At 41.9% G+C, this 23953-nt stretch overlaps 2 protein-coding genes across 6 annotated transcripts in view; both read right to left on the bottom strand.

Moving 5' to 3' along the window:
* Positions 1-2162: 2162 nt before the first annotated feature.
* map7d1a (MAP7 domain containing 1a) overlaps positions 2163-23953 on the bottom strand; it is a 38656-nt gene continuing 16865 nt past the window's right edge. The window contains exons 4-19 of one of the 5 annotated variants that reach the window (XM_020093441.2): positions 22958-22978; positions 19631-19794; positions 19306-19417; positions 17438-17542; positions 15678-15800; positions 15442-15587; positions 15029-15159; positions 13842-14080; positions 10471-10753; positions 9498-9678; positions 8678-8782; positions 7031-7081; positions 6877-6937; positions 5737-5815; positions 5117-5355; positions 2163-3119 (exon numbers count right to left, since the gene is read on the bottom strand). In XM_020093441.2, the coding sequence (XP_019949000.2) occupies positions 3109-3119; positions 5117-5355; positions 5737-5815; positions 6877-6937; positions 7031-7081; positions 8678-8782; positions 9498-9678; positions 10471-10753; positions 13842-14080; positions 15029-15159; positions 15442-15587; positions 15678-15800; positions 17438-17542; positions 19306-19417; positions 19631-19794; positions 22958-22978 (2051 nt within the window). In that variant the 3' untranslated portion in view covers positions 2163-3108. The remainder of the gene's footprint in view (positions 3120-5116; positions 5356-5736; positions 5816-6876; positions 6938-7030; positions 7082-8677; positions 8783-9497; positions 9679-10470; positions 10754-13841; positions 14081-15028; positions 15160-15441; positions 15588-15677; positions 15801-17437; positions 17543-19305; positions 19418-19630; positions 19795-22957; positions 22979-23953) is intronic. The other 4 variants (XM_020093442.2, XM_020093444.2, XM_020093443.2 and 1 more) reach the window with 4 other exon arrangements.
* Positions 11028-12444, bottom strand: LOC138413508 (piggyBac transposable element-derived protein 4-like). The gene has a single exon (XM_069537266.1). It carries the CDS (start codon positions 12309-12311, stop codon positions 11148-11150), a length of 1164 nt encoding a protein of 387 aa, XP_069393367.1. The 5' UTR covers positions 12312-12444; the 3' UTR covers positions 11028-11147.

Below are 23953 nucleotides of genomic sequence, written 5' to 3'. Positions count from 1 at the left end.
ATCCTACACGGCAGGGGTGGTGTGTTGGCAGATTGAAACTGAGCTGTAAGAGCTGATGTCTTTGTTAAAATCTGGTCATCTTTGGAGCCTCGTTATTTCACATGTCAAAGAAGAAAAAGCAGTCAATTCAGCTGTAACTGGAAATATAATTTTGGTGCCTAAGTAAGGTTCAAGTTTGCCAGCGTTTGGCAGATTGAGGGTAAATGAATATGAACAAGCATTCACAGAGCGCAAACCTCAAGACCCAACAGTCGCATTTAAATTCACTGGATCCAGATTTTTATTTGGATCTCCACCACTCATAAATATCAGTCCGCCTAACAGATACGATTTTTTTTATCAAGAACATGAATTCATCTCTGAGAAATCAACGAAAATGTTGTAAAACGTCCTATCTCTCCATCTTAAGAAAGTGAAATAAATTCCTGTGTCTGCCCTCTGATCTAGACCAAACTTTTATGAGTTCTTTCCAGACCCATATCGCATCCTTCCACCAAGTTTCATGGAAATCTGTTTAGTTTTCTTTTGCGTAATCCTGCTAACTAACACAAATAAATACATGCAAAACCAGTCTCCTTTGTGGAGGTTATAATAGAATTTAAAAAATAACTACTTTATCATGTTATCTAGTTATCTCGCTTTATCTCAGTCTAGTTATCTCAGTCCAGATGCATTTAAGTCTCTTTAACCTAGATCCTAGCCTCCTCCTTTTTTTCCATCTCTGAGATACTGTTTCATTTTGATTAAATCATTTCCCTTCTTTTCAAAGACAGTTATAACACAGTTGCATTGCTAGGGCTTTCCACTGCATGGTGATTAAATCTGACGTACCCCACTGGGAGGTACGAGGCAGTCTGTGCATCACAGGCTCAAATTAACCAACTGCAGTCCCTCAGTCGACTGGGCTCCACTTCAGTTTCGTATCACAGGCGGCTATAAGTCATTTAAAGCACATAAGTTCTTCATGATGATCAGTGTGGCATGTTTAGTGGAAGAGGACATAAATCGTGTTTGTAATTCACTTCAGCTGCAGATGGCTGATAACTGTGTGCCAGGCCTCCCTCTGGCCACCAGAATATACTGAGAGGGGGGCAGCAGATACTGGCACGCTCCCCCTGTTGGGATTCTGTAAAAGGAGACCCAAAGTGAAATGGACAGCTGAGCCAACACGCATGACTTGAACATCGACTGCGAAGCCTGCCTTCTGGTACCATCTCTAAATATGTTTCCCTGTGGTTAGCATGCTCATTCTTTCACGACTTTCAGTGGGAGAGGGTATTTCCCCATTTGAATAAATAAAAATACTTTTGTGCCCCAGGAGAAAACAAATCAGACGAAAGTACAAAACATTCCCAAACTATCAAATTAATAACAAATGCTGATCCACTGATTCATGTTTCAGATAATCATTTTTTAAAATGAGATTCAAATAGTACAGAACATCTGTATTGTTTTATTTTTCTCTTCTCAGAAACTAGAATGGTACTCCGTTAAACATTACCAGGGTTCCTGCAGGTTTCAACAAGTAAATGAGACCTTTTTAATTAATCAAATTTAAGACCTATGTCAAGGAAGACAGATAATGTCCAAGAATTGCTTTCATTTCTCCATAGTTGAACATAAGCCTTGTAGAGAATAACCCTCACGTTATCTGCCAACTACAAGCAGAAACTGTAAGTGTCCATTGTCTTTGCCACAGCCAAGCTGAGTGTACTGAGATAGATTCTGACCATGGTGTTTGAAGGCTCAGTTATCAGTTCCATGTTGGTCTTTTATTACAGCGTGCTAAAATCTGTATGGTTCAGAAAGAACTCAAACACCGAGACATTACAAACTATAGAAAAACATTTCTCTAAATGAAATAAATGAACATTAACATTATTAAGATCTACAACTTAATTAAGAGCTAGCATATAATATATTAACAAATGTAAGACTTTTTAAGAAGAATATTAGACACAAGAAAACCCGGCATAGCTCCACTAAGGCCCATGTGTCCCTTTGAATGTAATCAAGCCACACTAATCTACTCATCTGTTGTTATGTTTTCATCAAGAGCCATAAAATATTCCCAGGAAATCCATAGTTTTTGTGTAATCTGAGGTAATAATCCCTGAATGCACTGAATTAATATTTATTTGGGACAAATAGACGAGACGACAGACTGGACAGCTTGTCTTTAATAAGACTTAAGATACTCCCACTGACCTTGTAACACACATCAAAATATATTTGTAGCATTTACACGCGCCAGCATTTCAAATACACATGAGTCCACGAAATCTCAATGCAAATGAGAGAAACTGAGTCATGCTTGCACATGTGAAATACTGTTAAATAATGGAGTAAATCCCTTTTTTCAGGGATTTCACCTCGGGTCAGTTGTGATTTCTTAATTGTCAATGTTGCACAATCATCATTACATCCAATTCTGCATACAATCAATCTGAACAGAAATGTGTATGTTTACACACGGTAAGAAGCTGTTGCATTTGATCTTATATTTCAAATCTCTCCAGATTTCTCAGTTTAACTTTACAAAAATCTGTTACATGAAGCTTTTTACAGACCAGGTTGTAGAATACCTGGGTTTTTATGTAAGCGTAGCATAAAATGACTCCCTTTCATTCTTAAATCCACAGACTTGTTCCTCCTTTGTCTGACAACACAAAAGTTCATTTACATTATTCACAAAAATGCACCCAGTCTTTTTATGTTTCTCATTCAGTTAAATAGCTAAAGACCAAAGAAATCAAATGCTTCTTTTTTTCAGCTTATCATAATAATTACTCAGCTGTACTGTAATGTACAATAGATGACACTTTGGAGTAATAAGGTGCCTGGAGTCGATGTCACAAAGATCTTTACAAATGTTAACACTGATGCCCCTGTGTTGCAACTTTCACCCTCTCATTTCTTTGTCCTCTGATGCTTGGTCATCATCTTCTGTGGCCACTTTTTCTTCAGAGAGAAGTTTTAGCTCTTCGGAGCTGAGAAGAAGGTTGTTGATTGGCACAGGTCACGGGGGCTCCCCGCCCCACGCCAGCAATGGCAGGGCTGGGAAAGGTCAGTGGCCTTGGGTGACGATCACTTCAACACTGGAACATGTCACAGGACCTCTGTGAGGGAGGCAGAGAGTAGAAGGATCAAAAAAAGTCGCTGCAGCCTGTGATAATTAATCAAAACTTGCAAGCAGGCACAATTTATAGCCAAATCATGGTCGTTAACCTGAGTAATGACGTGGTCTGTAACCTTGTAACCCTCTGACAATGCTAAATGCAAAAGGATGTTGAACATGTTGCAGGGGGCATGAGCCTATAAATCTTCCCTGACTCGTTTACATGGGGGAGAATGAACATGTCTTGACCTCCTTTATCAATATTAAATAGTCTAAAATATGAATATTTGCAATCATAGCTTACATCGTTAACGTCTTTTTAGAGTTTTTAGACAACAGAAAAGAGAAATCAAGACAAAACCTATGATTTTAAGGAAGATGTCAGGAGGGCGACCAGCCTCCATTTACTTTACATGATATTTATGACTGCTGACTTGTTTTCGGGTGAACAGGTGAAGGTTAAGATGTGAAAGGAAGAGAAAAAGTAGGGTGCTGCTGACGGTGCCACTGGAGCTGGTTGAGTGAGGAGTGATATGGTGCTTAATTGCGTCGGAGTCTTGTTTCTAACCCCCGCCAGTGAAGCACTTGTGGATAGGGTCTCCTCAGCCATTCTAGGAATTCCTAACTGGGTTGAGGTCCAAGTGAGCGAGGCTGCTGAGTAAAAGCTGTCATCGGCATAAAGATACGGCACCTATCTTCACCCTTCCCTTAACTATTTCTTCCATATTGCATCTCCACCCCCTTTTTTTGGGGTTGTGGTTAGTTCCTCCATGCTACGCCATCCTCCCTGCAGGAGGTACTCACTATGACACGTTAGATGAAGTTCAGCTAGCTTCATGCCAAGGACAACAGCACTAACTATGGTACCCTTTACTGCAGACTTTATTGGGTAAAGTGAACTTGGCCAAGTGTAAAACCAGCTCGGAGGAAATAAGCACACAAGCTTGTTGCCAGTGAACCTTGGTTGTCTGCAGCTACTCTTTTATGAGAAAAGAAAAACAGCCAATAAAGTACACAAACAGTTATTTTCACTCAACATGGTTCTAATTGAGCATATTGTTTGAAACTTATATTATCTTTGATTTAAAACATTTTTTTATAGGCAAGTGAACATGGTTTTGTGAATTTTCCCCCTGACTATCATACTGACTATCAAACCTTATAGCCAAAGCTAAACCCCTTTCTAAGCTACAAGGCTTTTTACTTTGTAAAACCCTTATTAACAATATTATGAAAGGTGATATGAAGTTTATTTTATCAATGATACATAAGTCAGGCATTTATTGTCTTTGAGAACATTATTAGCTCAGGTAGGAAGCTGATGCTTCTCTAGTTCATCCAAAACTTTGCTACTAAACTAGCATTAGCTTTTAACAGAGCTAATAAATAAATGCATGACTTATCGAAACAATATTATGAAAGTTTATTTAATCATTGCTACCAAAAGTCATGCATTCATTTTCTTTGAGACTATTAGTTTAGCAGTTAAAAGCCTCTGTAGTTCATCCAAGTTGCAGCTAAACTAAGCTAATAACAAGTGATAAAGCCACATGCTGTTAACTTACAGATAAAAATGTACAGTCACATTTTTTTATAAGGAACCTTAATAATTAGCTAAGCGTAGCATTAGCTTAAAGACAAAAGCTACCTTACCTGGAGATTAAAAAACATCTTACCTGCCAGCACCTCTTAATTTAACAAATGAACACACTTTATCTTCTTTTCTTTTGTATAAATCTGTACAGGAGGAGGAGTTTCCCTTAAAGTTGCATTGTTAAAAAATCGTAGCTAGATCAGACCTTTCTTGCACAGAGCCCACCGGTTGTGGAACAACTGAAAATCTTAGACCCAACAAGTTGGAGTGGGGGTTTTTTTCTGAGCTTTTATTTTCCTGTTATTCTTGATCATTTTAACATACTTAAGGTCTAAAGTCTTGAACAATGCGTAGTTTTATATTATAGTCACTCTTGTGTATTGTACAGCAGATCATAACTGTACCTGCAACATGCTGCGGCTTCATGGGGCCTGCCTTTTTCATGAACGAGTCCTCACTTTCAAATGTGAGTATCGGCTCAGTGGCCATGCTGGTCTCGGAGCTATCCCGTGCTCCGTTAGTGGTGTTTCCATGGTTGGCGAGGTGGAGGATATCCCCAAAGTGGGAGGTGTCTCCTTTAGTGGACAGGCCGTTCTCATGTCTCATAGACTGGACTCCGTTGACCACTTGGAGCGAAGGGCTGCTGGTGAAAGGAGACACAGAGCAGAGCGTGGGTATAGTTATGATGGGTCAGAATGACTCATACAACCAATGAGTCACTCCACGGCTGTCCAAGTACAGAAGTTCTTGAAAATTTACCCCGAGAGGCCTCAAATACAAAGAATAAACATTTCAAGTAACATCCTTCTCCCAGTACTACAATGGTTTACTGTGGGCCTGGATCCTGTGGCTCCTTGTATTTTCCGTTGAGGTTTACAACAATGCAAAACCACCTAGACTTGATTAGGAGTCAGCTCCCGGCTTAGTTTTCTGGCACACAAGTTTTATACCATTCATGGTGGTCCTACATTCACATGCGCCCAGACAAACTGTCACTTTGATTTAAAAAGAGTAAAAGTTGTACCTTTCATTGACATTAGTTTGTCCATTTTCTGTCTTGTTATTGGGCACAGGGACCTCTGGCTTTGGCTGGTAGTCAGCAACTAGAGAAAAAATAAAACAGTCATTTATTCAGTGCGAACCACACACACCAACATGATCACATACATTTACCACCCCCACCCTTACTGTGATGATCAACCACAAGGTGACAAACACTAAAAAAATGATCATCCTTGAGCTTTGTTCAAGCAAAGTTTAACATTCAGAACAGTGATGCTAAATTTTCCTGGGACAACCTCTCTATGTAGACCAGATCCCCTCTTACTCAGCTCCGCTGAGGCCACAACTGTGGTTCAGACAGATCCCCACACCCCTGAGCAGAATGGAGGCGTGCCTGCCAGGCCTCGGACCACATCAGTGACTCACTAATGTATTCCACCATTCACCAGTTTATCTCGCAGACCACATTGAGCCCCCTCATCTTACTCATCTACTGTATGTGACGTGGAAGCTTAGACGAGGAGATGGTGCAAGTTATTTACTTGGAACATGTATTTTTCCACAAGTTGTAGGGAGAGGATATATGGGTAAAGTATGTTTTATCATATGTGTTGAAAGTAAATGTTTGTTAACTGCTGGAGACTGTGAGCCCACTCTTCCGTTCTACTCCCTCAGCCCCAATACTTCAACAAAAAGCAAGAACACATGGGCCCTATTGTGCAAAGAAGAACTTTAAATGCAGCTGTGCAGGATATGAGGCAGATATATAATTGAATAACCCTTGTAGGCCTCAGTGTGACTCTGACTCACAAGGGAACTAAAGTACCAAAAATAACCTGCGACTTTGTTTATTCTAACATATGGAAGAGGTAAAAAAATAAAATAAAGCTGCAGAGGAGAGGGAGAGCAGTTATGTGTTGCCAGCTGTTGCTCTAAAGGTGGGATAAGAATGCGTTCATCTGCAAAAACAGATGAACATTCAAACACAACCTTAAACACACTATGCTGTTGCTTTGGATTTTGCTAATTGGAGCATAAAGAGTTAGAAATCCACTTTAATGGAGGATAAATTAACCAACTATCATAAATAATTGCTGCAGATTAGGGGCTTGAGGTTGGCAATGATTTTCTTCCATCACTCCACAACACATGTTCTGCTTACCTTTGCTGCTCTCTGCTTCTTTGTCGTTGACATGTGCAAGTGGCAAGGACTTTGTTTCTTTCTGTGAAAGACGGAGATAAATACTGTCATTTAAAAAAAATTGGACTGATGAGTGTTAAAGCTTGTTTTTGTTTAAACTGAACATCAACTGTACCTTCTCGCCTGGATCTGTCTTGCGTGTCCTCTTCATGATCTCATCCAGACGCTGAGAAAAGAGAAAAAGATGAATAAGTGTGTTTGTAGAGTTTTACAAATAAAAGGTTTCCTCATACTATCCATTTCTGCTGCTGCTCTTTTCAGCCTCTGTCTGAAACGCTTGGTTTTAGCTCCTGTCTCTTTAAGACCCTCCTTCTGATAAAGTCCACTGCTCTGATTGGCCAGTTGGCCTACTCTGTTGTTATTGGTCAATAGCTTCCAGGATATGTAAGATGCGCTTTACCTGGTCGATACATGTTCATTATGCAAATGTTTGGCTTTGTGATGCCACATGACATGATGTGTTTGCATAACTTTTACATGCCCAAAAATCTATAAGACACTCTCAAGTCTTCAGGCGGAGGACTGTGTCAATTATGACGAAGCAGCGCTTGTGTATTCATCCTGACGGCGTAGGATGAGCAGTGAATAGAAGGATAGATGATCAGACTGTGCTGGAGCAACACAATGGGCCGCTGTGCGAGGCGTATTTGTATGCTCTGAGGGAGGTTTGATGCAAGATGTGACCTTCATCTGAGGACACAGCGAGTTTGAGACAACTCAGCCATAACTGCAGCTGCCACTCATAAAAAGTGAAGTATATTTAAGTTCCAAGTTTCTTCATGGATGGCTCACATTGTCATCACTGCTTTGGCATCTAGTTTGGCTGTGAAACATCTGGACTTGAGATTCTTGTTGTCTACTAAGTTGCCCCTCAGGATACTTTTAACCAACTAGAAAAATTCTCATGATTGAGGTTATTGTTATTGAGATAACAATAGTGGGCCAGTCCGTTTTGGTAGAACACAGTAATAGTGTAAAGTACAGTGTGACTAAGCAGCGAGAACATGCTGTTTTTGTTAGCCAATACTGGGATGAAACCAGGCTTCGTTTCGATGAGCCAGCCCTGGCACGTTCAGATAAGAGCCTTTCACACTCTGTGAGAAGTTAAGGATGAGGAAAGAAAGAAAGCTTACACACACACAGAGACGTGAGTTTACTGTAGATGTGGCAGGGATCATTGATTAGAAGGCTGTGGTCACATAAAGGGCCTGAGCAACACACGCACGCACGCACGCACGCACACACACACACACACACGTATCAGCACATGTGTGGAAAGATTTGCACAAATTCACATGTCCGGCACAGAAAGCTCTCTATTATTAGTGTTTATATTTAGGTTCACGCTCACACACTCTAAGCCATCTGAAATCGTGGCATGCAGACAGCTGATCCAGGATAAACCAAAAACATCATTCATCTTGGTTTCAAGGACTCATTTGGAAAGCCTGCTTTTGTCGCGTCAGAAGGCAAACCACAGAATAGAATACCTCCACTGCGGAGAGCTCACTGTAAAATGACAGTAGAATGAATTTTGTGTTGATGTAGGATGAGTGTGTGGTTCAGAGCAGTGCTGGGACTTGAGCTACTTTCAAATAAAAACAATTTAGATGCTGTTTCTCCCTGAATAAATCTCAATTAGATTTTTCTTCTCCTGCTCGAGGGTATCTTGTTACTCGTCTATTAGGAAAGGAAATTTCTATTTCCATTTTTAAATTGGTGATTTTAAAAACCATCTGAAAGGACAGATGTCCTTCCCTACCCTTTTTCTCTCCAGCCTCTCCTGCTCCTCCTTCTGGAAGTGTTTCTCCCTCTCCAGACGCTGCTTCTCCGCCTCCTCCCGGGCTTTAGCCTCAGCCTCCTCTTTCTGAAATAGACACAGACGAGAATCCAACCACAATTTTAATGCTGGCAGAAGGAGGTGGGGAAGACAACTTCAGCCAAAGTAACATGCCTTTTACGTAACAAGGGTGTGGCTGCTCCCTTTGCAATTGTTGTTTACAACCGCAAAGGGAATATTTTCCTATAGCTTTGTGCCAAAAATATCTATTTTCAACATTTACAGCTTCACAAGGCCCATTCACAGTGAAATACAATACTTGTGCCTTTGCATAATTACCATTGATCATATTTAACCACAAACAGCATTTCTTTGAAGGACCACAAGGGGGTGACAAAGCATAAGGGCTGAACACAGGAAATTTACAGAGATAATAACGAGCCAGAGCATCAGGAAGATTTAATTATACTCATGCAGGTTATTTAGTGAACTGAACTTGCTTATTCTGTCTAGTTTGGATTTATATTTGCCGTCAGCGGACTGAAACATTGCACTGAAAAAACTGGACTGTGTTTTCGGAAGAGCCTGTCATCACATGAGGTCAGCATGAGGTGAACAGCTGAGCTGAGACAGTAAACAAGTGTCACTGCAAAACACCACAAACCGGTTGTTTACTAAAGATAGGGGAGTGTGTCGGTTTGTGGTGTGACGAGCAGAGAGCCTGGGACTGATGTAAGGATGCTGGGTGTGGGTGTGTGCGTGCGTGTGTGTGTGTGCATGTGCTACTACTACTCCATCATACCTGTTTCTGCAGGCGCAGGTTCTCCTCCTGCTCGGCTTGGGCTCTCTCTTCAGCCTCCTTCTCATCCTGCACTCGCTGGGCTTCGTCTCTCCTCCGCTGCTCCTCCGCCATGGCGCGGGCCTCCTCCTCCCTGCGTTGCCTTTCTTCTGCCTCCCTTGCTATTCGCTCCTCTCTCAGCACCCTGGAGACGTCACAAACAAAGTTGAGGATAAGCATTTCAAACAAAAAACATGTGCTACATCATCTGAATGTGGTGAACAAATTTAAAATGTCATTGATGGGACATTTCCTCTTTAGTTTACACTACTCTGCTGAGCTGACACTCGAGCAGTAGGGAACCAAACTTTTAAGGGAATGGAAACAATTGGAAGTACAAGATTCAACAAGTGATCACATCAACAACTTGCTGTGGTTAGAATCAGCCAAAAGGCTTTTACACTTATTTATATAGTCACAGACAGTGCTGAGTAGAGTTTTATTCAGACATTAATGTTCTGCGATGATGCATGGAGACTTCTTGATTGGTTTTACTAAATAAACTCAGGTTGGGCTTTGCATTTCACAAAATTGCAGCGTTTGTCATTCTCTGCTTACAAAGCAGAATTTATAACCTCAGGACTAAAAGAACTGACATATGCTGTGCAAATTATCAACTGATTATTTTTATGTTGATTAAAAAAAAAGGCGGCACATTTTTTCAAAACTCTTTGTCTGAGGGAAACTTTGCAAATGAGCATTTTAATACAGTTCACATTATATAACAATCTGCATTTGTGATGGCTGATTTGTTTGTTTGTTTAAAATGAGATTTCCGAAAGCAGCTTGGGAATTACTTGCACTGAGCTGTGAGTCTGTTGTTTTTAGGATTCCCATCATGTCTTGCAAAGTCAAAAAATAAAAGGGCGACAGAACGAGCAGCTCTGGCCTGTTCTGACCAGCTCTGTGTTTTGATGCTTAATAAAAACCCTCTGACCTCTCCTTCTCCTCCTGTTCGCGCCGCTCTTGATCCTCCCTCTCCCTCTGCTCTCGCGCCTGCCGGCGTCTCTCTGCCAGGATGCGTGCCGCCTCCTCTGGGTCGTTGGTGCCCGCCATGGGCTTGGCTGAAGGAGAGGGCGTTGGTGATGCTGCGGGGGCAGAGGGAGCTGAGTGGGTAGGCTCAGGTGAGGAGGTGGCAGCTCTGGTTGTGATTGGTGTGTTCGTTGTGTGGTGTGAGGGAGCCGCTGAGGAGACCACGATGGCAGGAACCACAGGGGAACCTAAGTATGGTAAAAGGAGAGGCGACATACATTAGGCAATGCAACAATTTATGTCTCTCTACCAGTAAGGACTTTTAACCTTTGTGTCGTGTTCGTTTCTCCCCCCTTACTTTGGTGCTCCCGGTCAAATTTGACCGGCCTGTTTTAACTGCCCTTACATTAACACAAAAACCATTGATCGTCACCAAATTGTATTTAACTCCCTTTTAACCTGTAAACAATGTCTCAGACTACTGGTTACATGAATAACTGCAGTGAATAGACACAGAAATTGAAAGTTGTATTCCAAAATTAACATTTATTGTAGAAAAATCAAAACAGAGACCAAATTCACAGAACATCAGAACATCAACATGAACAAATTGTGTGTGTGTGTGTGTGTGTGTGTGTGTGTTCAGACACAGGAGTTATCACATGTGATGTTATGCCCCTTGAGACCGGCTGTCATGTCCAACACAACACGCATGCCTTGGTTTTTTTCTGGCCTTCCAGTAACAGGTTTCCCTGTGTAAACCTGCATATTCCAGGCGTAGCTGCTCCTGGCATCACATGCTGCCCAGATCTTGATCCCATACTTGCCTGGTTTGCTTGGGATGTACTGTTTGAATGGACAGCGACCTCTGAAAGGGACCAGGCGCTCGTCCACTGTCACCTCAGGGCCTGGATTGTACATCAGTGGTAGGCGCTCCACCCACCTGTCCCAAACGTTCCTGATGGCAGCCAGTTTGTCATCTCGCCAGCGGAAAGGTCGTGTAGCTCTGTCATCAAATCTGATAGTTCTTGAGAGGACATGAAACTGTTGCAGGGACATAGTTGACCGGAATATAGACCTCCCTGACTCTGCATCCCACAGACTTTTTGTAGCCTCATTGTTGGACCGATGTACTCCTGCTAGAATCAACAGACCCATGTAGGCTTGGAGGTCTACCTGGTCCAAGGCCTTCCATGTGTCCGCAAACACACGCCCCCCTTCCAGGTTTGTCATCGCCAGTATAATTTCCACAATGGACTCTGGTAAAAAGAGTTGGAAGCTGGACTTGATGTCATCCACACGAGATGTTGCATACCGTGTTGGCCCTGGTGACATCCTAATGATATTTTCCCCTCTTGTTCTGCCTCCTCTGTCCTGGGGGGATGAATACCAGAGCAAGTTGCCATCCTTGGACTGGAATGTCACCTCAGGTGTGTCTTCCACAGGGGCCTCTTCCCCAGGTGCCTCTTCCTCAGGGGCCTCTTCCTCGCCATATGTTGACTGTTCGGTCTCATGATGGTCTGGATCAAAATCAGGATCGTTGTCTTCTATTTCTGAAACATCCTCCTCTATTTCTGGTTCAACTCCAATCCCGTCTTCATCAGTTTGAAAAAAAAGGTCAAGAGCCTCTCTGACAGAAAAACGTCTGATCGGGCGCCGACTCATTGTGTTCAGAGTAAAATAAGAGCAATGCACAAGCAAGCTATATATAGGGGATCTGTGAGAAGATATCATACGTTTTGTATCGAAAGTGTGGTTCACGTGGGGGGATGGACACATTAGCCCAGGAAAGAGCCAGGTTCCCATAACAAACACCTAATTGGTAACTTTGAAGTGTTACACGTTTAGTCTGGAAGGTGTGGTTCACGTAGGGGGACAGGCACATAAGCACGGGAAAGAGAGGACACATGGTCAGTCTGAAAGGGGTTCACGTGGGGTGGAGTGTGTGTGTGTGTGCGTGCGTGCGTGTATGTGCGTGCATGCGTGTATGTGCGTGCGTGCGTGCGTGTGTGTGTGTGTGTGTGTGTGTGTGCGTGTAGGTGTGTTTGTGTGTGCGTGTGGTGGTGGTGGTGGATTTGTGGTTGTGTACTATCTGATGAATGAACACAATCTAGGGTCACCCATTCATTTCCTATGGCGGTCATTTTTGACCGGGAACACCACAGGTGTTACAAAGTTGACTAAACAACTCAAAATTCAATGAAAGTAGTGATCAGCAATTGTAAATGTTCAAATGCCTAGTGTGGAGGATATCATAAGCCCTTGAGACAATAAAATGTAAAACACAATATTTATGATTGATCGAAATGGAAATCGGTCAGATTTGACCCGAACACGACACAAAGGTTAAAGTGGTACTTTCTGAAAGAGGTTTCTATCGACCTTCATTAGTAGCACATTCAAACGCAGTCTTTTCCCTTCTCATGCACTGTGAAACTGTCTGTCCACGGCAACTGGAAAATGTAAACAGCCATAGCTTCAGCCTAAGAACTTGGTCATTACATAATTAAGGGTGATTAGTGCAGCCTGTTAGTGTGTGTGAGGAGACACAGAGCGTGGAGCTGTGTGTGTGGCTCAGTCAATATGCTCCCTTTGTTTTCATGCCTAATTAAGCCTGATGCTAATCTTTGCCTGCTGCTCCTCGAAGAAGAAATACAGATTTTCCAGAGGTTCAGTCACAGTTTCCATTGGATCCTTTCTTCTGGCCGGTGACAGGAAAACGCAGAGCCAGACAACGAAATGATATAAATATAGTAGCACTCCATCCACAGAGGGAGGCTCCCCCAAATCCAGATGTTCTGTATCTTATGGTGGTGTGACTAGGACAGGTAGTCAAACTGGTAACCACATACAGATGTTTCATTATGAAGTAGTATACTGCATTAAACAAAATATCTACACACAGGTTTAATCAGGGGATGGATATGGCTCAGTTGTTATCATATGACTTTAATATTGAATTTAAATAAAGTAAGGAGATCGACATGGTGACAACTGACTCAGCTCCATGAAACTAACAAACAAACTAAAGCTGTTATCTGGAAAATGTCTCTAAAATTGGGTCCAGACATTTTCCAGTTTGCCTTCACTTATGAAGAACACAGCAGGAGATATTCCAGGTGACATGTGTTCACAACAACAGGATATTCAGACGAGGGGTGGCCCTTGAGTCAATCATGCAGGAGTCAAGACATTGTGTATAAATTCCATTATGGAAATCACATGTTTAAAAAAAGTATTAGCTGTTGTGCAAAAACTTTGTCTTGCAAAAGAGAAAGAATTAAGGTAAGTTAATCTTTACTGTTTCATTGATTAATTACTTTCTTTTGTACTCACTCTTTCTCTCCTCGGGGGTGGCGGGCCTGCGAGGCTCCCTCACCCTCTCAAGCGGGACAGGGGAGGAGGTCCGGTGGTCAATCCTGGCAGGGGTCCTGGCTCTTTTGGGCCGGGCCTTGGGAGTCGACGGGCTTCCACGTGTTGATGGAGGCTTGGGGGAGGCAGCCGGGCTGGGGGAGGCCGTTCTGCCCTTGGGCGTGGCTGGGGATGAGGGCCGCTGTCTCGATAATGGACTGGGACTAAAAGACAGGAAAACACAAGGGGAAAACATAACCTGATGGGAAATTATGTTTGTTTAAAATGCCATGTGTCCTGAAGAAACCGGATTTCAGCAAACAGGTTCGCACCAGACAAAGCACTTAAACATCGCATCATCCTTTAAAGTGCATTATCAGTCCACATCCCATGCAGCACTTGGAGGAGAAATCCATTACGCTCAAGTAGGATTTCTTTTTTCCTCCAAGCCTCTGGTACTGACAGCTCTGCCGCCTTTTAGTTGAGTCAAAGAACTATATTTTCTTTTCTCCACGCTTCATCCCTTCTTTCATGGATGTCATTTATTCCTGTGGCCTTGGGGATCAGAGAGGAAATGACCTTCTATGTTTTGATCTTTCACTCAATGCTCAAATATAGACGTGCACGTGTTTAACTCCGTCACTGACCAGGAGTGAGCTGTGGGTCAAGGGGATATAAGGTCACTCTTGTTTACAACAGTTTTAGAGCAGTGACTGTGTCTGTAAAAAAATTTTAAAATTAAACGATCCTGTCAAATTATTCAAATGATTCTCAGAGTACAAATATCAATGTAATGCTTATTTATGCTGTTATTATAAGCATAATAATAATTATTATTAAGGTATTATTACCTTTTGGATCTAATTCTTCACTTTTCAACCTGAGATTTTACAACATTTCTACATTTATATTGTGCTCAGTTGAACCAGGCTTTTGTGATTTAAGGCTGCAATTATTATGAGATTTTTTTCATTGATTATTAATCTGCTAATTAGTTTTCACAATTAATATTAAATGTCAGCAATAAGAAATTGCACAATAAATCTTCCTTGAATCCTTCTGTGATTAATCGACAGTCCTGATTTGTCCTGCTGACAAAGATTGGCTGATTTATTGATGAGTTGACTGAGCTATATAAAGAGCTTTTAAAGACATTTACAGTTTGTTTTTACCTTGGATCAGGTCTGTGTCTCATGCTCGGTAGAGACTGTCTCTTCTTCAGCACCTTCTCCTTAGTCAGCGCATTTTTCTCCTTCTCATTCTCTCGTTCTTTGTCTCTCTTTTCTTTCTTGTTTTTGTCCATCTGTACAACACAAAAAGATTAAACACAAATTCAATTGGTTTCCATACATTTAGAAAATAATATTGAATTGTGATAAAAATATAAGACAAGATTCTACATAGATCGTTTTACATGAACAACAGGAAAAGAACAGACAGCTAAGTCTGGACTGAGATCATGTTTTGCTCTCTTCATTACTAAACACTAACTAAAAATCTGCTGAAACTTTATGAAGACTGTGACTACACTTGGCTGTGTGGAGAACATCTTAGATATGTTTCACAGATAATAAGGCAGACGCACCGGTGTGGAGCTCCGTCTGCGTTGGCGCTGGGTGATGTCTGGTGTGCTGGACGTCACCCTCCAGCGGTCGGAGCAGCGATGGTGGGGCTGGTGGGCGCACAGGGTTAGGGGACTGGCCGAGGCCGAACGAGGGCAGAGAGGAGAGTCTGAACAGGAAGATGTGAAGTTAAACCGTATTTCAACGTGCGTACTGTGAGACAGAAACAAAATCAATGCTTTTTTGTTTGTTCACTTACGACCATCTTTGCCATTGCTGAGGACGCTGGCGGCGCTACGGCTTCTGGCAATGAAAGACAGCGTCGGCGTCATCAGCCGGTCAACTATACTGCTCTCCCATGGACTCAGTGCAACGCTGCGGTCTGCAGGTAGGAAAGAAATCAAGAATTAATGTGTCATTTACAATTACCTTGAAAGATGGGGCTTAAATGGACGTGCTTAGTTAAACCAGGGCCGTTAGCACATCAGCTCCAAACCTTCGTCAAACCTGAAGTATTAAAGCGACTTAGACAAACTTTGAAATCTTCAATCCATTAATACCACAACATAGCACCAAAATTAAAATCAGAATCTTTTCACCGTGAAGGAAATTAAAAGAGACAGTTTGTCAAGTTAAGCCTGAAATGTAGCATGTGTCTAGAATCCCCAGGCACCTGATCCAAGACACAGAATCCCAGCACGACACCTCTGTGCTGCACAGAGATTATGAGAGGTGGAAAATGAGCCCAGTAAATGTGTCTATCTAACCTTGAGCTGTGCGGGTACCACCCAAGAGAGAGGGCGATTTATTTGAAAAGCTTGTCTAGACAGCGAGTCAGTTATTTATAACCACAGCCTCCAGCACACGAGCAGAGAGGAGTAAAGACTCGTCAGTATTTATTCAGGAGAGACATTCTTCTTCTCTGGCTGTAAGGTGGAACACGAGGATGATGTTTCACCGAATCATCCCGTGGTTAAGCAGCGGAGACAGAGGTGTGTGTGAGGTGGGGGATGGGGAGTGACAGGAGGAATAAAGCTATTACCCCTTTTTTTTCCAGCAGCGCAGAGAAACAGTACCTGCTCCAGGGAGTTTTCAGAATACATTATCTCCTGAAAAATGCTGACTCACTGACTCACTTTCTAACTTTTTACTTTTCTCAAAACTCTACAGTTTCTCCGTCTTTGCAGGAGAACACAGCGACCTGGTTAACGTTAGACCTACAAAAAGAAAACAGCAGCTTAAATCTGAAGGAAAAAGAGAGGTTGATTCTAGAGATGTTCAGATACCAATTTTCCATTGCTGACACCGGTTCTGATACTTGTATATACTTATATTACGAATTTCACATCTGTATGCTACTAACTCTGTATGCCAGTGATGACTGTTATCATCGTTGTGTGGCCTGGCTCAGTCATTACACATTTATCTGTGTAAAACTACTATTAAAAGAGTTGTATCTGATCGGGAAAAATATATTTGCAAACTTGCAGATGCCTGACTGAGGCATTTCTGGCGCTGGTATCAGTATCGGAACATCTCCAGTTAAGTATTCGTATAATCACACCCACTGCCATTTCAATCAATCCATACAAAATTTAAGACATAGAAAAGACCCTTATCCAGCATGTTGGGATGAAAATGAAACACAAAAGGATCCGTTTGATTGTGCAAACACAGCAGGAATGAAATGATCATCATCTCACAATGAACCGACCAAAGGAGAGTAACAGACAGTAAAACACAATATGAACACGGTACATAACCCATAATCAGATATGAGCATGCAGATCATGTCAAACGTGCCGAGCCCAGACCCAAATTATAGACCAAAAAAAGAACAACATGGAAATGGATCAGCCATCAACCATCAAGCACAGGAGAGGGACTGAAATCACAAAGGAGTAACTGGAAAAAAAAAAGAGGACAATGACGGACGGGGCCGGAGGTGTCGGCAGTGGCAGAATGATGGACACATTTAACGAGCGGAGGGAGGAGGGGGCATTCCAGATGTTGTCTTACTTCTGCTGGGGGAGTTCCAGAGCGTGGCGGAGGACTTGGACAGTCGCTTGTTTATAACAGAGTCCACGTGTTTGGGTAGGTTGACCGTTGACACAGAGCATCTGCCTATAGGAAGCCAAAAGAGCGCCACACAGATGTTCACACAGGTCACATGGTTGAGAGGAGAGGGAGGGCCTTCTGTGGCGTCACCTTTCGTGCTCAAACGATGCCTCCACACACACACACACACACACCCCCACTCATTGTATAGGCAATAACACTCATGTATTTGAAATATGGGCAACCCCCATTAAAGCAAATTCTTCCACTGCTTCACATACTCGCACACGGCACATCTGTTTAACCAGCCTTTAGGTGTGTAGGCATCTGTGGCAGAAAACATGTGTTTTATAATTTATATAACATATGTTACCAAGTCATTTACATGTCTGAGACTTCTGCCAAGATTTAAATACAGTGTCAATGATAAAGTGTAGTTTTTGACGCCTAAAACAAAAGCGGAGCGATAATATCGACCTTTAAATTCATCTCCAACATCTCGTTCTAGAAACCATGTCCCTATTAATCTAGATAATTCACACACAGCACATTGGCACCATTTCTTGAATGTGAAATCCTCTGGCAGTAAAGTCTTTGGATTATTCAGAGTAACCAGGAACATCATATCTGGTGAGAACAAGTTGCTAATAAATATTTTACGTGTCATCTTCCAAGCCAGTGAGCAGCATACTGCGTGCAGTTCTACTCTACAGAGGTAAATGAGGAAAGGAAAGGAGGCTTTTTTGTGGTAGGGGTAAAACAATCGTTTTAAGGTTTATGTATTCTTGAATAATTCAGATAATCAAAAGTAATATTATATATATTCTGAGGAAGAACCTTTTCAAGCCACTGCACATGCCCCGTGGAAACACGAGTCAAAATAGCCATAACAACAAAACAAGGATGGAGCAGCTGCTGGGAAACATGTTCTGATTTCAAGGCTGATGACGTTAACTGGTACTTCAGAGAAGAGCAAAAAAAATACATCCGTGAAATCATCCATCTGCAATACTTGCATCAGTTCCCAGTTCCACATCTCTTTGCTGCACTGCAATCAAATGAGCGCGCTCTTTCCCCAGATGTCGTCAGACAGGACGTGATTCAGAGAGCATCACAGTAATGAAGGTGTTAAAGTAGATTTAAATACACATAAGACATGAAACAATGTGCTCTAAGACTTCTGTAGCATCTCTCTAAATAACCACTGTCAGCCAGTCCACTGCAGCCTCTTCACGCTGTCATGGTCTGACAGACGGCTGGCGAGAGACGAAGGAACAGAGAGATTGATGGAGTGTCAATAATTCCCCGGGCATATGGCAGAGGTGATTACATGATGTAAGATGGAACAAGAGACTCTTGAGTCAAGAGGATGGAACAAAGCATCTATCTATGCTCAGTCTATCAAGCTGAACTGTTAACGCATCATTTCTGCAGTGTTACCTCATGTGCATCAGACTGGTCTCATCAGCTGTGAGGACATTTATCAGTTCAAATGAAGCTTTATTGGCCAACACTTTGTTGCTGGTCTACAGAGGCCTGCTTACTGCAGCTGTCGTAATAAAGCAGCTCAATACATTTGTGCAATCAATTCAGTCTGGTCATGATGAAATGTTGTGAGGTCGGAGCAAAGGCATTAGATTAAAATATAACAAAACAAAACCTCCACTGATACACAGATCTGTATGAGAAGCATTTCTAAGACTGTGCTTCTGGCAGCATTGTAGACCAAACTCAGCAGTGAGCATAAAATACTGTACACATAAGATATATATTTATTTTTCAGACAAGTTTTAATGTATTCAAGTATTCTAGGTTGGACGAGTACTCACTTTCTTTCTGGCTGGAGTTCTGGCTGAGTGCACCGGCCCATGACCATCTTTGCTGGCGGATTTCTGCCCATGTCTTCTTGGTCGACCTGTGGATGGCTGCCTCATAGCGTTCCTGGAGAGGATTCAAGGACAGATATCATGTTATCAAACTGTCAAAGGCATTAAAGGCAACACGAAGGACACAGAACATTATTCAGCAGAGAAACCTTTATTTGCACCTGAACCTGCTCAGATACCAGGGAATTAATATTTCTTGCATATGTAATTATCTCCTCTTACAAGAACTACAGCATCATCTATTGAAGTGATTATTTTCCAAACATACTTTGTTCTTCTCCAGTTTCTGCTTTTGTCTCTCCTCCAGAGCGGATCGCCGTTTTTCTGCCTTGATCCGCTGCTGCTCGAGCTTCCTGCGGCGCTCCTCCAGCTGCTGCTCCCTCAGCTGCCGGGCCTTCTCCTCTTTCTCCAGCCACTGGGACTTTTTGGCAGCTGAGATGGAAGAGACGACACGGTCAGGAGAGTAAGATTTTACCGAACAGGACAAAAGACGCCCTTGGCAAGTCCCCTGTCCTTTCTGAATAGGTAGTAAAAAACATCCTCTTTCAAAAGATGCTTTGATTGAAAAGTCAATTTTGTCTTGAAAGAGTAGTGTGATGTCTGAAAATGCACTTTTGACACAACAAACATGCAAATAGCCTGAGCATGAATCCCTCTGAAGTTTACTGTCGCCCTTCAAATTGATCTCTTTTTTGTGTTGGGAAAATAAATTCAATTACTTGACTTCTCCACAAAGTAGAGCATAATGTGACGTTAGATACAGTACTTCTGAGGTGACACTTTTATAGCACACTAATCGCATCAAGCCTGCGCGTCAGCTTCAATAAACCACACACTTTCATATGGAAATGGACTCCTTGTCCCTGAGCCATTCAAAGAGGGCGTAAAGAAGCGTTTAGCAGCTGTCTCACTGTGTTCACTGCTCGCCTTATTGCTTTAAACTACAAAGTAAAAAAAACTCCATGAAGAATCGGCCTCAGCAGAGATTCGAAAGCACTTGATGCAAATAAAAAAGCAACTGGTTGCGGATTTCAGATTACAGTGATGGATCATTGCAGTGATGCTGGGGGATGGCAGCGGGGGGAAGAATTTATTGGGAGGCACAGTTTGGCTTTTAACTGAGATGGAAACAAAAAGCTGAGTTATACTGAGGCACCGGCTGCCAGCACCTTGCAGCAGAGAAAATATCTGCTGCAGTGCGTCTCTCCGCTCATCGCATGCTGATGACCTCGATTTGAGAGACGCCACATCTTTACCTTCCAGTGATGCAAAGCTTTATGGGTACTGTATGCGAAGTGCAGTGGAAACGGGTCGTGATGAGAACAGAGGGGAGAGAAAACCACCGTACCCACAAATGCAACATTTAAAGGTTGCTAAGAGAGATCACGTTTTTGTCCATCTACAGGGAAAACCTTCGATTTATCGTAACAAATCTGCATCTCTTCAAATCAGGTATTTTGACACTGTGACATTTGCTGAATGAATATTTGAATTGGACTCAGTGTTTTCCAGAGTACAGGTTCTAGATGCAGGGAGGAAAACGAGCTGTACAGTCACACCACGACACAAAGAGTCCGTAAATGCCCACAAACGCAACGCTTAATGGTCGCCGAGCGAGATCACACTTTTCCACATCCATGGCATTTCCTCCCTCCTCACAAGGGAAACATTTAATTCCTCATAACAAATCTGCAGTGACTCTTCATATGAATATTTGAATTGTTTGGTTATGACTTTCCAGAATTCAGTGGCCTGTTGCAGGAAGGAAAATGAGCTGGAAATTGGCTGAGGGCTTTGGGGTAACACAACGCTATGAAGCACTTTCCGCTCATAATTTATACAATTTTCTTTTGTCCCAGTGCCATAAATCTTCAGTGATTCATGAATCAATTTCATGATAAGCAAATGTCCAATTCTGAATATCTTACGCTGACATGGATTTAAAATACATTCCACAACTCCCTCCTGACTGTGATGAGTGCTGATACCATCGGGACCCAAGATCATTAAATAATCATGTAGAGCGGGCAGTTGTAATGCTGGGGTTTGAAGTATTTATACCAGCCTGGCAGGGGGAGTAGCTGCTGTGCAGTCGCAGGCGATTCTCTGATGCACTTCTCCCAAAGCTCAGTTTAAAAATAAAGATCCAATAGGACACATGAAAGAAAATGTGGGGATTTTCTAATCCTGACCTCCACCTACTACTGAACTACACGCACTGCAGCCGACGCCTGATAAGCTGAGTCTTCCTGACCACGATCTCTGTTAAGCTGATATCGTAAACACAAGCTTTGGCAGCATCTTATCTTTTATCCAAGTCTGAACGACGGTATTAAACCGGAGCAGTACCATCTGGCGCGCCCTTGTGATCGCCCAATTAGTGTCAACTGCAAGTGTGTCAAACGCATCTTACTGCTGTTGAACACACAGTTGGATCAGAAAACACAGTGTTACAGTATGAATGTAAAGTGTCTGATAGAAAGACTAGTTTAAAATAATCCTGTGTCATATGGACATATATTAATACCATGAATTCCTTCTGTTTTGATGGGAAATTTCCAAATGTGATAAATATAATTATCAGTGTTCATCAAAAGGTAAATTTAAATTTCACTTTGTCAGTATCACCATTTTTCCTGACCTCCAAGGTAATGAAAAGAAACAGCTACATGATTTTGAAGTTTTGAATGTTATCTTTGTCCGTGTGTATCTAGATAAAAACCTATGAGAAGTGTAGTTCCTGCTTTACATCCAAACAAGTAAACACTCATTTACATTTTTTCCTCCTTCTCTTTCAGAACATTTTGAACTGTGTGATTTATTTTTGGCAACACGAGATTTGTTTAGCTGTAAATTTCACAGCCATGATGAATCTGCGTCTCTGAGACCTCCAATTTCTCCAGTGAGACGATAATCACGGGGGTTTTGTGACATGTGGTTCAAACGTGTCATCTTCAAAAACAGAATCCAAAGAGTTCAGTGGTGTTTGCAGCTGGATCATGAGGATGAGGTTCAAACTCAGGCCATGCTACATCTTCTATCAGCTGATCACTAGGTCCTATTGTTTAACAACCAATAGCACATAGATGATTGGTTACGTGATCGCTCTATAGCTACATGAATCTATGTGAAAGAAACATCGATGATGTTATGAGAGAGAAAAGCTGACAATTAGTTGAAATAAAAAAGAATCTGACACCAAGGAAACAACAAGAGGATTAAATCAATGAAACACTAGGGCTGGGTCATGTGACCAAAACTACACATATTTACATAATGATACATTAAATCTAGATTTTTGTGCTTTGTGTCTTAAAGCTTCTTTGTCAGGGGACAGAATAGAGTGAGAGCATGTAAATAGGTGTTTATTTGTATTTAACCAGTCGTTTCATTGGAAGAATCTAAGCAACATTGGGTCTATTAATCCTAATTCCTGTATGTTTGCTGTGTATTGCCCAGCTCTAGTTAAAACTGCTGAATGTCTTTAAGTTGATGCATCCACATGAAACAGAATGAGCAAAAACAGTCACCACCACCACCATCACCATAACTACCACCACCACCACCACCACCACCACATGCCTGAGTGGCTTACCTTGTAACTTGCTGAGCTCTTCTGCAGGAGGAGGAGGTGAGAGAAAAGACAGAGGCAACTGTCAATCATGCAAAGCAGTGCACGCCCAGCACGGAGCCGGGTGATAATGTGACAGCCACGTGTTAAAAACCACAGAACTGTAACTTCATCTGACACTGAAGACAGCTTTGTCATTTGATGTGAAGACACAAAGACAGGGGAACTTTTCCATTTATCAATCAGACTGATCGTTTGATTTAGAGCCCGACCATTACATCAGCTGACTGATATGAGGCTTTCACAGATTTCTCAATATATGTTAAGAATAGATTAAACAATGCAGAAAAGATTTTACTATTTTACATCAAAAAATATTATTTTCTTTATTAAGGTTCTCAGTATCTGGTTGTATTTGTGTTCTCTTTTTGTTTGTATACATGTTTATAATAAAGTTTTTGGTTAAATGGTAAATATACAATCTTGTGATCAAGGTTTGATAATGGCATCTTAGGAATCACTGCCATTTCTTTTTTTTTATATATATATTGGATGTTATACCATCACTCTCAATTATCTTTATCTGCCCCAAAAGTTGATATTGGTCGGGTTCTAGATTTGAGATTGCAGAAGGTTTTGTGCTTTGACTCAAAGGGAACACATTTTAAAAAAAGTCACAAGGTTTTCATTACGCCACAAAAGGTTGAGTTTTTGTGAGTGTGAGGAAAATCTGTAATTCAAATGATATATTTTAGTGCAGACGTGAGCATAAGCAATAAGTCAAACAACATACAACAAGCAAAGGTTTTTAAAAGAGTGTTTCAGCAAACATGCAGAAAATAAATACGTCTTTGGTAAAATGGTGCCTTGCTCCATGTTTCTGTTCTACATGAACAGGTCAACTGCAGCCTACAGCCCAGTAGCAACACAAGCAGAGACCCAAAACAACCTCTTTCACCCCAACACTAGGGGGCACTCTCTTCCTGTGTAAAAGGGCATTTCCTCTCACACCCTTGTTTC

The sequence above is a fragment of the Paralichthys olivaceus genome, chromosome 13, assembly GCF_024713975.1.
Source record: "Paralichthys olivaceus isolate ysfri-2021 chromosome 13, ASM2471397v2, whole genome shotgun sequence".
Classification (NCBI taxonomy): Eukaryota; Metazoa; Chordata; class Actinopteri; order Pleuronectiformes; family Paralichthyidae; genus Paralichthys; species Paralichthys olivaceus.
This window is presented reverse-complemented; position numbering and strand designations above follow the sequence as displayed.

What these genes read in the sequence shown, in the direction of transcription:
- LOC138413508 (XM_069537266.1), bottom strand. Translation starts at nt 12,311, where the DNA reads ATGGGAACCTGGCTCTTTCCTGGGCTAATGTGTCCATCCCCCCACGTG.